The sequence below is a fragment of the Chroicocephalus ridibundus genome, chromosome 3 (assembly GCF_963924245.1).
Source record: "Chroicocephalus ridibundus chromosome 3, bChrRid1.1, whole genome shotgun sequence".
NCBI lineage: Eukaryota > Metazoa > Chordata > Aves > Charadriiformes > Laridae > Chroicocephalus > Chroicocephalus ridibundus.
This window is the reverse complement of record NC_086286.1, coordinates 40106849-40121714: the sequence shown is the minus strand read 5'-3', so window position 1 is coordinate 40121714 and position 14866 is coordinate 40106849. Positions and strand designations below refer to the sequence as shown.

Sequence of the window (14866 nt, the reverse complement as noted above, 5' to 3'; positions counted from 1 at the left end):
CTCCCTCTGAACTATATTCTTTACGACAGCCTCTTGTTCGTCCACCCTTGTTCACCCAGTTTTGTAAAAACCTTTACTCCTGAGGCGAGTAGAAGACCATCCCTTACAAGTCTCCCTAATAAACAGCTGTGAAACTACAGACACGCATCCTGTTCACAACAGCAGAGTTCTGCCCCCAAAACCAGCACAGCTTATCTCCAGCGTTACCCAGCCATTACTATAGGTTTCTGTCCTTTTTCGTGAGGGCGAGGGCAGCAGTGGTCCACCCTCTGATGTGCCACTTCTTTCTTCTGTTATTTTTCTGCAAATATTTCTTTTTTTAAACGGTCAGAGCTCACGCTGTACTACTGCTCTGTTAACTTTTCACTGCTACTAGAGAAAGCGCTCTGGGAGGAAAGACAGAGGCAGCTCACCTCGGACTACAAGAAGTGAAATAAACCTCTTTATTTCCCACCCGCCCCACCACTAGCCCTGCAAAACACCCCAGTCATCGGGGCGGGGGCGTGTGGAGAACCAAAACCACCAGAAAAACAAAAACAAATCCCACAAGAGCACTCCAAAATACCGGAATTCTTTCTGCTCTTACACGGACTCAGTGCAATAACGGGTACGGAGCACAACACACAGACTGCCTGTACCCACGGCCGCAGCCGTGCGCGCCCCCGAGGCGGGGACAGACACAGCGGGAACACCCGCGGGTGGGGGGGTGTCCATCCAGCCCTGCCCACGCTCAAGCGCTGCTTCCCGGCGACAGGCGCCGCTGCTGGGCCAGGAGGTGGGGGGAGGAATACCGGTAGCGGCGGCAGGCAGGTGCGCTCAGCTCCGACCACCGGAGGCCCGGCGGCACCCCCGCCCCGGCTCTGCCCGCCCCACCGGCCTGCCGAAAGCCCCACCGGCTCACCAGGCCGCGCCCCGCCCCGCCATGTGCCGGCCGCGCCGGTGGGGGCGGGGCCGGCGGCCCCTCCCCGCGTCCGGTACCGGCGGTGGCCCCGGCGGCGGAAAGTGCTGATTCAGCCCCCGCCCCCCCCACCCCTCCTCCCGGCCCCCGGCGGTGCTGCGGGCCGCGTCGCCGGTACCTGAGGCGGTGTACCAGCTGCCGGCGTGGCTGGCCTCCCGGCAGAGCACCCGGTTGGACATCTTGGTGCCGGAGCCGCCTATGGTGTTTGGGGGAGGCGGTGGGGGACGGGCCCGGCCGCGGCGGCGGCGGCGCTGCTCCCCCTCCTCCCCCGGCACGGCCCGGGCCCGGCGGGCGGAGGCGGCGCTGCCGGCGGAGCCTCCGGGCGGGCGGGAGGGGAGCGCGCGGAGGCGGCGGCGGCGGCGGGCGGGGCGGCGCGGGCCCCCGGAGGCGCGATGTCGGGCCGGGCCGCAGGCGGTGGCCCCGCGGGTGCGGGAGGGGATGCGGAGGGGGGGCGCTGGGACAAAGCCCGAGGCCGCCGCTGTCGCCGCCAACTCCGCGCTGGCAGGTTGGGGGGGCGCGAAGAGAAGGAGGCCGCGGCAGCAACTGGGTTTGGCCCGGCTCGGCTCCCGTGAACTAGGGGGCCGTACGGCCGCCGCTCCCCCATTGGGCTCGAAAGCAAAAGCCTCGCTGCCATTGGCCGCCAGCCCTCGCCGGTCCCGCCCACCCGCTTTGACAAGCCCGGAATGGAGCGGCACCGCCTCGTGGGGGAGGTGAGGGGGGGGCGGAGGAAGAAGGTAGGGCTCAGAGGGAGAGTCCCCCCTCGGATTGGCTGGCCGCGTTGCCGTGGCGATTGCTTCTGGCCGCGCTGATTGGCGGGGCCGTGTCTCCGTGGTGGAAGGGAAGATTACGAGCGCAGGTCAGATGAGGGGAGGCCGGCCTGGGGGGGGGGGAGGGGAATGGCACGAGGGGACGGAGGGGGAGCTCCGCCCGCCCCCTCTCCCCCCCCCTCCCCCCCCCCCCGCCTCGGGGAGCGGTGGCCGTTAGCTTCACGCGGAGTCGCCGTTGGAGGCGCGCGGCCGCCGGGTTTCTTCTCTCCTGTGAGGGAGCGGCCGGCTGCGGGAGCCCCCCCCGTTATGGGCCGGGGCGGTGAGCGGTGTTCTCGGGAGAGAAGCGGCGCTTTATAGTACCGGCAGTTGCCCCACTGCTGTGAGGGGAACACAGCGCAGCCTCTGGTGCCGCCGCTGCTCCCCCCCTGCCCCTGGAACGGGCTGTGGGAGCAATTGGGGTTTTGACGACTCGAGGGACGGAGCATCGTTTCCTAAAGGCGGCGATTTCGGGCCGAGAGAACAGGGAGCTTGCTGGGCCGAAGCTCCTTGTTTCTGAGCTGGTACGGTTCCTTCCCTGTGCCTCACCGCCCGTACTGTTACGGCTTTGGGTACCGCGGCACGCAGCAAGGGCCGTGGGAGTGCAATTCTAGAGAAGTCTCCCAATTCTCAATCTAATCCTTCCCCACCCCTTTAATTTGTTTATTATCTTGATGAATGGACTGCTGCCATGGCGACATTATAACTCAAAGTAGCTAATAAGGCAGAACTGGAAAGAGGAGCGTGGCCAGTAGAAAAGGGGGGAAGGGAAAAGGCAATTTTAGGCACTGACGTATTAGATGCAACCAGCAGAGAGGGAAGCCACAACAGCAGAGATGAGGGGCTGCAGCCATTAAGTATTAAGGCAGACCGATGCTTTGTGAGGTGGAAAGTGTGTGGGCCAGGTCAGGAAACGCATTCTCCATCTCCCCCTTATGTCGTTTTATTCTTCAAAATGTCCTCCATCCAAAATTATAAATGCAGGCAAAATACAGAGCTTTTGGTTTGTTTTTTTTTGGGCCCCCCCCTTTTTTTTTTAAACAGTAGAACAAAGGGAATGGGGGGACAAAGGCACCGGTTACCGTATGTCTTGAAGATCAAAGAGGCTCGTGCTGCAGAGAAATGGCTGATGTCATTTTTATCAGTGAGGGTCCTCCTCTGCACTCCTGACACTGGCCTCCCCCACGCAGCTGAGGGGCAATAAGGACCGGGGTTCCCAATTTATAATATTTGTAATAGGTTGCCATGAGGAAATGGGGACAGACTATCCCAGCAGATGTCTAACGTTTTATGTAGCCCTCACTGCTCTATCGATCCTTCTAGTGTTCAGTTGTTATTTTATAAATAGTGCGTTGGAAAAGGTTAATGTGGATTATAACTGCTGCCTAGACTGGAAGAACTAGCCTGCCTGCTTTAACATAAAACTATATTGGCAGTTGTGATACCCATTTATAACTCTCAAATCTTTTACGTAAACTTCAATACTGGGAGTAGTTCCTGAACTGACTACTAATCCCTCAATAAAATTAACTAAATGCAGCAGAGGATAAATTTTAGTCCATGGGGAAAAATAAATGTGATTATATACTTACAAAAAAGGTCATGCCAGCATATAGTTCAAGTTTTTGATGCACCATTGTCCCACAGTCCACCAAGAACAGTTAGAGGAGGCTGCTAGGAGGAACATCTTAGGGGAATTGGAGGTTAAAATAATTTTTAATTATCTGGTGTTCCTTTCTACCATTTAGAAGAAAGAGCTTTCATCTCCTCTAAGCACTTCCCCTCCAATGAAAATAAAATATAAGAACTTCCAAGCGGTAATGTAGTTTTAATAAGTAGTGGTTTTAATGAGTAAAAACATTTTATAAGTATTTTTTTCTGTCTCTATGTAGTGGTTTATTTTCATCTTCAGCTTGCCTTTTAAAATTTCTTAAATATATTTCTGTTGTTGCTGCACGTCTCTTGGGTTGGATCCCTTTTCTCCTTGTGCTTCCAAGTGTCTTTCTCCCTTGCTTTCCTCATTAACCTTTCTTTCCTTGTGTGTAGTTTTTTCTCACCTAGATTAGCTGTAGATTAGGATGAAGTTTTTACTTTATGCAATACAAACATAATATCATGCAGAGGAACAACTGCAGCTCAGTGTTCACGGGTCATAGCAAACACAGGCTTTTTTTGCTAATCCTTAGGTTGTGGCATGTGCCACCAAACACCGCGATAGCCTGTTTTCCAGTGAATCTCTGTCCTTCTCTGTTATCCACTAGCACTCTCAATCCAGAGCCCAGTGAAGCTGGAGGACATCCTCCTCAGTTTCTGTCTGTTCCTGCCAAAGCTTGTCATCCATAGTACTACAGGAGGAATTTCTGCTGTTTCACTGGCAAGGGTGACAGTACAATTTTTTGCTTTGTTCCTTATCATCACAGGTGGACATAATACCACTGACAAGTGTTTAGTGATTTGTGGGTTCCTCTTTTTAAACTTCTAACTATCACCTCCTGATCATCTATCGTTTCTTTGTTTAAGGGCTGGTGACATACCTCAGTACCACGTAACATACATTAAAGAGGCAGAAACAGAAAAGCAGGCAGCTTTTCAGTTAAATAGAAGATGTCGGTGCTGGGCTTCCTGGTGCTCAGGACATGGAGGTATGGAAGGGTTCTAGCCACGGGCTGAGAAAACTGGGCTCAGCTTTCAGTGAACACTGTGAAGCATGTGTTAGGTTGGGAGATCCTCCTGCTTTGTCTGCAATTCTGAGCGCTTTTTGTACAGGGCAAAGTTAACAGGTTTGGAGCTATTTTAGTCATTTTTACCCTAAGGTGCAGGGGAGGGTTGACACAATGCCTGGAGGGATCCCCCAAGTCAGCATACCCTTGAAGAACAGACCACTGCTACACATGTATGTCTGCTGGCAGTTTGTTCCTTACCTGGAAGAAAAGCATGAAGGTGTGTTGAGGCAAGAGCGACTTGTGAGTTAGTTTTCCTTGAATAACATCATGTGCCCAGCTTTCAAGGTCTGTTGCTTTCTTGGTTTTTTCTCTTGTTGTCCTCTTGCATGTGGTTTATTTTACCTGCTTTCCTATTACACTTTTCACATTTTCCACTTCCTGGCTCCTCCCTTCTTAGGGAGCTGTTCACTGCCACTGTTATTCTGGGTTTTGCTCGTTACACACTGTCATTCTCTATCTGAGGAACAGTCCTGTTCCTAGCAGTCCTTCCTTCCACTGTTAAAAGCAGATACCCACCCCCAACTTCAAAGTTCTCACAAAGGGAAATATCTCCACTTCCTGTATAACATAATAGCTTCTGAGATAATACCAGTGGGTAATTATCCATCTTGTAAATACCTCAATGTACACCAGAGAAAAAAGAAAGCTGTTATGCTCACCAGGAGATACTTCGCAACCATCCAGCAGCTTTTTGTCAATTTAGGCTCCTCTCAGAAAACTGGTTTATTATGCACAGTGGCAAAGCAAACTTTGAGAAGAAAGATAAAAGCACTTTGGGAAGAAGAATATGACTCATTCCTAGTCAGTGCTGCACTAGCACTGCTGTAAACTGCCCTGTAGTTATTCACACAGCATTTACATTTTAAGTCCTCACTTAAAACTGTATTTGAATAGTGAACATTAGCAGAAGCAGTGCTGATACTTTCTTCATCATGGTAAAATGCCTCTTTCTGTAACAGCTGGCATTCTGTACTTCTGTGATCTAGGCTATGTAGTCGCTCTTAAAATGAATTCTGACTATGAAATGGAATAGGGAACACAAGTTAAAGCTTGGCTAAGAATAATTTGTTACGTAATTAGTACAACGATAAGAATAAATCAAAACCTGTATTCTGCCAAGCATGTTAGGGATAGGGATTCTTCTCATGTGTTTCCTTTCCAACCTACTGGTTTCAACTCTTTCTATCTTTTAGAATTTTTCAGATTTTTAATTTGTTTGAAAGCAGCTGTTTTATTTCTAGAAAGTCTGATGGGGAGAGAGAACTTCTTTTGATCAGACTGCATTTACAATAGTGACAGCACTTCAGAAAATAAAATTGATAGCTCAGAGACCTGTACTGATTTTGGAGAAAGTCCTTGATAAATCAGAGATGGAAAAAAAAAAAAAAAAGGTTTGGCAAGTCAAACTTTATTCTTAGGTGGTAACAGGCTTCAGAATATGAGGATGTAGAACCCTTTGATCAGAATTGCTTTTGGTGGGAAATCCTTTCTTCTGTCACTGTCCCCTTAAAGGTAAAAGATAATGTTCTCGGTGAAAGCATTTAAAAAGGTAGACTTCAAAATACTGCATATGAGTCATACATAATTCTTTCACAGTTACTGAATAGTAACTTCTGGATATTGGATCTAAAATAGCCATCTTGGAAGGTGTGTTTTGATGTTAACTAGGTATCCTGTTCTATTTACTGCTTAATCTTACTGCCCTTCAGAGTATATACTGACTCAGTTACTTAGGGTGCTGTGGCGAAAACAAAAAATAATTGTTCAAGAATCAAGAGATGATGGCTTTCAGCTACTTAGTGGTCTGTCATATGTCTAAAGTTACTGTTTTCAATTATTTCTTCAAGCTTTTATTCCACATCTATTAATAACTTGTAGCCCCTTACACCTGTTCTCCATTTTATTGACAAATTCCTCATTTTTATAAATGTAAAATCACTTGGGTTTTAATTTGTACATCAAAATTAAATACATTTATCTTGAAGCCCTCAAAACTGGTGATTCCTGCGGAAAGACAGTTCTTCCTTTTTTCTGGATTAAATTGGGATAGCAAGCATCTGTCAAGTCTCTTCACAGAATTTTCATTGTTTTGTAGCGGGGAGAATTTAAAACAAGTAAATGCTTTGAAAATTTTGACTTTATCATTATTTCTCTACTTTTGAGAACTGGATTATTCAGATAATAACTTGCTGTCTTCTTCCCATTACAGAGTATTCTCTATGCAGCAGATCCTAATTGTTGGAGCCAATTTAACAAGTTAAGGAATATGGTTGCACTTTTCTTGTTGACTTGTCAGACCTTTGCAAGAATCACTAAAATTTGTTTCTTAGAGCTGGTGAGTTCACTGCTGCTAGTAACGCTTCAAGTTATTTTCTTGGAGGAAGCTACACAGAAAAAGTGCTGTAGTAAATCTTATAACATCATCACCTTGTGAACATGACTTTTTAATTTTCTTGAATTAGCCTAGATGGGAAGACAACAGCAGGTGACACTGTGTACCAAACAGTGGCTCCAACAGCTGAGTAGGTGGCATGGGACAGCTCACCTTAAGACTGGTACTGATGCTTTGAGATTCTAGGTTGATGCAAGAGCTGTGTGGAAAGCGAGAATGCAAGAAATCAAGAGTAAAAGTTTTGTGCAGCTGTTTGATGGGTGCTAACGTAAACTGAGAAATCTGATTGTATTCTGAATTCAGGCATGGTGATATAGTATGAGAATATTGCTCTGTCCAGGGAAGATTTAATAGTTGAACTGCGTATTTTTGTATGGTCTTGCACAAATTCTCAACCTAGAAATTGGGGATCGGCATAGATTTTTTTTTTTTAATTATTTTTTCCCATTTAACAGTTCTTACAGTCTTGAGATGTTGTCACCTAGGGACAAAACCTTGAAATGCCACTTTAGCAATAAAAATAGCAGTACCAAGCCTTTATGGTGTCTCCTTGTCTTCACTTAAATATTATTATTCATTCCAGGAAGTCAAAACACTGTTCTTAAAATCCTTTCACAGGGTCTTTTTTAAGTGTCAGTGTTTGATGGAGACTGTGTTCACCACAATGCAACAGAATTAGTAATCTCATTCCACATTTTCTCTACATTTTCCAGAAGAGAGCTTTTTAGGCTTGGGTTTTTTTGGGGTTTGGGTTTCTTTCAATTTATTTTGTTCCCCAATCTTACTGCTCTTGTACTATGTTAATTCAGTGTTTCCTTCTTAGCATATAAAGAAATATGTAAAATATTGAGAGCCTTCCTACTAGGAGTAACAGCCAAATCTCATTCCAGCCCCTGCAAGTTACGAGAAAATTGAAAAGTTAAGTTTTTTCCTCTGAAGGATCTATCTTCTGGCCATTCTTACACCCATGTAGCTAAGCTATTAAAGAAGAAAAGCTATGTTGAAACAAAAATCTTCAAATTACCATAGGAAATTCATCTAGATGTCAGAGAACTAAGGGAAAATATTATTTGTGCAGTGGACCACCTAATATACTGTAAATACAGTGTATATCTTTAGGTGATTGCAGGAACAAGTCAAATGAGAGTCCCAAGTCTCTTTTTTGTGAATATATGCATAATGACCAAAAAATTATGCAGCCTTTAATGTCATACAGAAAAAAACCTCCAACCCATGCAGCAAGGAATTTAATTTACAAGGGTTTAACTGCTTGCTATATTAAAGCAATTAGCTAAGAAACACTGAATGGAGATGGGAATGGAAAGATGGCAATATTGAATTTTATTTGAATAAAAATACAGGATTTTGATTAATTGAGCAACGGCTGGAAGCCAAGTTTATCATTTCTGTGACTCAAACAAATTATGGTCATTCTCCCAGTCTATTAAAGCCTGCATTATGCTTAATCTGGATTCCAGCATCCTGCACTCGTGAACAACATTGATTATGCTCCTTGTTACAAGTTTCAGAAAACAAAAATAGGAATTCTGAGGGCTGTGTCTAGTCCCTGTACCCATTACCAATAACCTAGTGAGCCAGTTCTCCAGCTACAATATTCATGTTTTGCTAGTATTTTTTCACAACATATTGTTTACTGTCTTAATTCTAGTTTTTTCTTCTGATCCAGTCTTCTGTTCCAGGTTCTTATATCGTACCCTGAGGACTCTGGCCTTTACCCCTACTGAGATTACAGTCAAAATAAATGAGGGGGCAGAAAAAGATCTTAAGAATGTGAAAAACAACAAAATAAGTGGGGGGAGGGAGATCAGAACACTTGGTATTTTACTGGGTAGATTAAGATTGTCTTGGACATTAGGAAAAGGTTCTTCACAGCGAGGGTGGTCAGTCATTGCAACAGGCTCCCCAGGGAAGTGGACATGGCACCAAACCTGTCAGAGTTCAAGGAGCAGCTGGATGATGCTCTTAGTCACATGGTTTAGTTTTAGGTAGTCCTGCAAGGAGCAGGGAGTTGGACTCAATGATCCTTATGGGTCCATTCCAACTTGATATATTCTATGGTTCTATCTTTGACAGAGAAAGAAAGCTCCAACTAGGGGTAGCAGTACAGAGAACCAAATTACAGAACCTTTTTAAGTCCCTTCACATTTTATGCTGTTAAATCAGTTAAATCCAGCACACCAGTCACAAGAGGTCAATTACAAATGCTGAAGAGCACACCTCATTAATGTAAATATCTGAAATGCTGGGCCCTGTCTGCAGGTAATATGTTCAGATGCTGAATCTAATTGTTTGTTTTAACTAAACCCATTTCCTGGTGTTCTGAAGCAGGTCCTCTCCTCTGTACTTAAATCAGTACTTCCTTAAAATAAATTCTAACTGCTCTTAATTTGTTTGCTTTCTGTGTAGGCATGTGGCAGGTGTGATATAAAATTAAGTTATACATTATCACTCTTTGTTCCCCTTTGTTCCATGCATTCAGGTGATTTAGACCCATGGAATTATTCAGACTTTCATCCATCAGCGCGCTTCCAGTACTTTATTTTGAAAGTCTCTTAATAGCTAGTTAAAAACAAAGGAACAAATTAAATGTAAAGTGTTCTTTATTAAATAACTCAGAAGGTAAAGCAAATTGTGCGATTAAGAAAGACAACATCATAGTTCCAAAGGATTTTTACAGCAGAAAACAAGTTGCGGCAAATGGGTATTTCAGTCTAGCAGCCAAATTGTTCTCATTTTTATGGAGTTAATTTCGGTCCTCAAATTGTGACTTGTTTTTTAAAAGATATGCTGCTAGAAATTCAATGGGATTTGGCGGTCTGTAAAGAAAAAAGTAAATCAAAAGCAATTATTTTTTAAGAAATTAGGTAGCTGAAGAACTAATCACCTTCCCTTAAAAGCAACACGACTCCTCCCAATATTAATAAGCCTTGATTTAGGGATGACCAGCTACCTAGAGTTACACTGTAAACTTCCAGTTTATGTCTGATGAAAAAGTTTTTAATAAGGAGTATTAGTCACTGTTGGTTCAATGTTACTTAACTGCTAGAACAGTTACATACCTAGACCTAGGGTATAGTCTGTAAGCATAAATACTGCATGAACATCATGGGAAGTTACATGCATTTGCCTATTTCTTTAACTCATGCTATATAAAGTAAAAGTTAATCTGTGAGTGCTGTCTTGCTTTGTTTTCTTCAAATGGTTATTGTGTAGCTTTGTGCATTAGAGCTGTTTTTATGGTTTCTACCAACTGAAATGAACACAACAAAACTTCAACAAAAACTTCAAGTTTGACAAGGGCTGTAACTTGCAAGTAGTCAATAAAAAACACTTTTGATCACTGGCCTTAGTTCGCAAGTTTTTTCAAAAACGCTCCTACAGCTACAGTGCATGAATCCTGCTAATCTGGATTGTGTCTGCAGAATAAATGACAAATTTACTTATTCCACAGTGGGTCAGACCACAGGTCTGGCAGTGAGCAAATATGCCTATAAAGAGCGTTAAAAAAAAAGAAATGGAAGAAGTGTGCAGAGATACTTCTCTGGACCAATCCTTTTGGCTTCCAAGCATGTAACAGCTTTCTGAGTTAGCACTCTTAACAGTCCTGGGTGGATTCCTCTACAACTTTGACCACTTGCCCCTTGAGCCCAAACAAAATGTTAATGTGCTCAACCTGAGACAAAAAAATTATATAGCTTAATTATGTGACCTGTGAAGGATCACCTCCTTTTGTTCATTATGAATTTACTACCTACTTCGCTTAATTTGATTACTGCACCAGAGGAGATAATAAGAAATCCATCTCAATTCATCATCTCTATGTTATTTGTGGTTTAACAGATTCCTAATGTATTCTCTCACAGAATTCTCTTTTCTAGATATCATCTATTCAGTCACTCCGTATACAGACAGCATTCCATAAGTCTGACCACCTTGTCACTCCTCTTGCTTTCTCATGTTCTCATTTTCTACCAGACTAAAGGGGAATTGGAATTACACAAAATATTAAAAATACAAGAACATTGTAAGTTTAATAATAATAATTTCTACTGAATTCCAGGCATAGTCATCAGATGTACTGGGCTGTTCCCTGAACATCTCTATATTCCTTAGCGAAAAAAAAATAGCATTCATTGGATTACTTTCCAGTTCCATTTTAAGCAGAAGATTATACAGCAGAGCTGGTAGTTCAGCTTTTTCCCCCCGAAGTTTTAATAGGCTCAACTGATTAGACAATTTGACCTTGGTAGTTTGATACTCTTAGCTTTTTTTTTTTTTTGCACTATATGTTCCCCAGCCTCTTCTATCAATGTTCCAACTTCACTCCTGTAATGAGTCCCCATAAAGAACAGCTCCTCCCATAGTGAAGAAAGGTAAAAAGAGAATACCCTTCTACATTGACTGATAAGAGATTTGGGGCACCTTGACAGCATAATCTTTACTTAAAGGAAAAAATATCAGTTTGCTTCTTATTGCATTGACAGTGCAGGGTCAGCCTCATCCTTTAGCAAGTGTTTTCATCTCCGACAAAGCTGCATGTCAGGCCTGAATTGTCTGTCTTTCTTTTAAATGGTAAGCAGAATTCTCTATAATTCCATGTTACAAAAATCTTGTTCAAAACTAGAACAACTTCTTGCCTTGCTTCTGTAAGGTCAAGTATGTGATAAAATTAATAAAAAAAAAAAAAAACAAACATTTTTCCCTCCAGAACCTTTGCAGTAGCATACCTCATTGGGAGATCACAAATTCAGCAAATAACTCTTACAACGCCATATGCACCTAAGCGAGAAACACGTCCTGCATGGTCAGTCATAGTAATTCATAGGTTCATAAACCCGTCATAATGACTTTTTTACAATTAGCAAAACCATGTCTGGTGTGTGAGGTCTGAAAAGGTGACACACTGCCCAAGCTCGAGGCCTACTTTTTTTCCTACGAACAGAAGAAACATTGAAGCATCTTACCTCTCTTTTGCAAGAACAGCAAGTCCCTGTAGCAAGATAGGTACAACTGTCTGATCCAAGTAGGCACGTGTGGGTAACGACTGAAGATCCACCTTCTGCTTTGATGTTTTCTCTGCATTTATTTTCTCATTTTCTACTATCCTCTGAAGTAGAAAAAGAAAAAAAAAAAGGGTCAATGAACATTGGCAACAGCAGCCACATCTACTTTGAAGTGTGAGTGCAAACAAAGTACGTATTGCTCTGCAATTCACTGGCAATAACTTCTTTACAACTTGTAAGAAAATTTAAGTGTGTATTTTTCCTTGCACAAAAATTAATCCAGAGGAGCCTTCTGTTAAACTCTTACATTTTGAGAAAATAACGTTAGGAAGTCATAAGTTTTTTAAAACAGAAGACACACAATCTCTGCTGTTGTTATTTCTGCCATTGCATTCAGATTTAAATTCTACACCACTGAGACAGGAATAACTACCAACAAGAGTGGTCCCAATTGCATGGTTCCTGTATGCATGCACTTCTAACACAAAATGCTAAAAGCACAAAAAATTCAGGTGAAGCCTGACAGAGGGGACTCTTTTGAAGTCAAGCACTTTGAGACCGTGCCTTTTGGTCAAGAAGTGCTGAATTGTTTTACGCCATTAACTGTAGTTAAAAAAGGACAGCCTGCCACTGTCAGTAAACCAAACATAGTCAATGCAACATACACTGATTTACCAACACGGCACCAACGTATCCAACGAGTTCTGGTTCGGTAGTGGAAGCTGAAGCGTCCAGGCAGGCAGTTATCAGGGAGATCAGTCACAGAGGACGTTTAAAAAAAGTTTCTGCAAAAGCTTTGCATAGGGTAGGAGCTTATATTGGAGGGAGACTGAAGGCATTTCTTCAATGAGGAAGACTAAATAAATGCCACAGAATTATTCTAACCCACAGTGTTACCAACAGCAGAAAGAATGGATTGTGTCTACTCTTTCTCAGCGTGAGTAATTAAAGACAGCTTGGATTATTCCGATCCAACGTTTCCACTGACATGCACGTGAAAAGAATCCCTCCCTTTCATACTTTTGCAGAAATGCCACCAACTCCTATTCCCCTCCCTAAGATAAAAGTCTGTCTGGCTTTTTGTGCCATAATAAATTAACAGAATAATTAACAATCATAGGATACTTCCAAAAAACCCCACCTTGTTAGAAGGTTCTTTACTTACTTCAGTACCACTTACTATAATGGAAGCAACGCAACAGAAAATATATTAATTAACAGCCAGTTATGCCAGGATCTAGGATCTGTTGGTTCAGTTTCCATCTAACTTTCTTGGCAACAATACATTTGCTGAAGCTCCACTCAAGACTCAACATTTTTCCCCTTCCACTGTACTTTACAGCAACAGAATTTTTGTTACCTCTACGTTTTCCGTGAGACCGTATTCAGAATGGGGATTTTCTGGAACCTGTAAAAAAACAAAACCAAAAACGACACACGGTCAGCAAGGCGGAAGCGCTCCTTTTACGCGATGCACGGACAAACATTTCTTGCCATACCTGCGGCTGTCCCTCCATAATCTGCTCCGCCTCCATGCTTTGCGAAGCGGGAGCTGCTAGGCGCGCGGTGATCTTGGAAAGCGATAAAAGAACGGGTCAGCAGGCTGAGACGAAAGACGAGCCGATCCATATTGCCCCACGGGCCTATCACTGACCCGGTCCCCCCCGCCGCCCCCCAGGCCTGGGGCTGGGACCCCGCAGCCCCGGCCGTGCCCTAAGCGCCGCCCCACGCAGCAGAGGCCGCCCCCCGAGTCCCCCCCCCGCCTCACCCGCCCGTGTGTCCGGGGCTCAGCGGGAGGGGAGGCGGGAGACCGGGCGCTGCGGCGGGGCGACCACAGCCTCTCCCGCAGCAAACCGAGAGCTATCGTAAATTGTTTTGACGTAAGTGAAACTGTCGCGCTACCGCCGCCCGGCCAACTGCGCCTGCGCAGTCCCCGTGACGCGGCCTCCGGGTGGGCGGGGGGAAGCAGACGGGCAGCTCCAGCTCCCGCCTCAGCCCCTCCCCATTGGCGGGCGGGCGCGTGGAGGCGGGTGTCTGGGCGGGGCGGGTCGCGCGGCGGTTCTTCAACCGTCGGTTCCTCAACCGTCGGTTCCTCAACCGTCGGAGGGCGGCTGAGAGGGGTGCGGTGGTAGCTGTAGGGCCGTGGTCAGTGTCTGGCTGAGCTTGGCTCGCGTTTGAGTACGTGGTCGTCCTTATGCTGAGCGGCTCTGACCGAGGTTTTTTTTATTTTGTAAAGTGATTTTCTTCACGGAAACAGAGGCGCTGTCCTCCCCTCTGTTAACCGTTTTGAGGCGTAGGTGGAGGAGGCTCGGTTAAGGGCAGTTGTGGGGGAGCAGGCAGGTAATTCTGCTAGTAGGTGCCCTGTCAGGGCTATAACTGGCAGGATGCTTCTTGTTCTCCAAACAAGCCTTTGAAAAACACTTGCCCTTGAAAATCCTGTGGTGCAGAAATCTACTGACAATCAATGCAGTTTGATGCCTGAGGAGTTCACTGGCATGTTTGTGCAAACTTTGCTGAAGTTAACTTAGAGCTGAAAAGGTGGTTTTATTAGTGAAATAACCTTTCAGAGCTGTGTAGAGTATAGTTTGCAAAACAATGACTGTTGGCCATTAATTTTGCCTAGCTTTGTGTTAAGAAAAATACAGCTTTCTCTAGGTATTGGCTTTAATGATCCTGTCTTGACTTGAAGCTATCAAGAAATGGAAAATTTACTGCTTCTTTGGTTGTACTGTTACAAATTGCACTAGTGTTTGAACATCTATGCCTGATTTCTTTGGGGAAACTTTATTTTTATTAGGAATTGATTTCTGTGGTATCGTTTGTGCTACTAGGCTAAGATTTTTATTTTTTGCTTGAGAAAGTAGTTGCATTCCTGTAGTCTAAATATTTATTTATTTATTGGAAAATAAACTGGTTTTTTGCTTTACAACAATAGCTCTATTCCCTTTTCTGTTTTCTCACTGCAG

At 44.5% G+C, this 14866-nt stretch overlaps 2 protein-coding genes across 2 annotated transcripts in view; both read right to left on the bottom strand.

Moving 5' to 3' along the window:
- Positions 1-1593, bottom strand: part of MEMO1 (mediator of cell motility 1) — a 32984-nt gene extending 31391 nt beyond the window's left edge. Inside the window, exon 1 of the mRNA XM_063328878.1 lies at positions 1077-1593. Within this exon, the coding sequence (XP_063184948.1) occupies positions 1077-1137 (61 nt within the window). The 5' untranslated portion in view covers positions 1138-1593. The remainder of the gene's footprint in view (positions 1-1076) is intronic.
- Positions 1594-9479: 7886 nt separating this feature from the next.
- DPY30 (dpy-30 histone methyltransferase complex regulatory subunit) lies at positions 9480-13808 on the bottom strand. Its single transcript, XM_063328876.1, has 5 exons — positions 13669-13808; positions 13400-13471; positions 13261-13308; positions 11862-12004; positions 9480-9713 (listed from the first exon to the last, which is right to left on the bottom strand). The coding sequence occupies exons 2-5, from the start codon at positions 13433-13435 to the stop codon at positions 9641-9643; spliced, it is 300 nt and encodes a 99-aa protein (XP_063184946.1). The 5' UTR covers positions 13436-13471; positions 13669-13808; the 3' UTR covers positions 9480-9640.
- Between the last annotated feature and the right edge of the window lie 1058 nt (positions 13809-14866).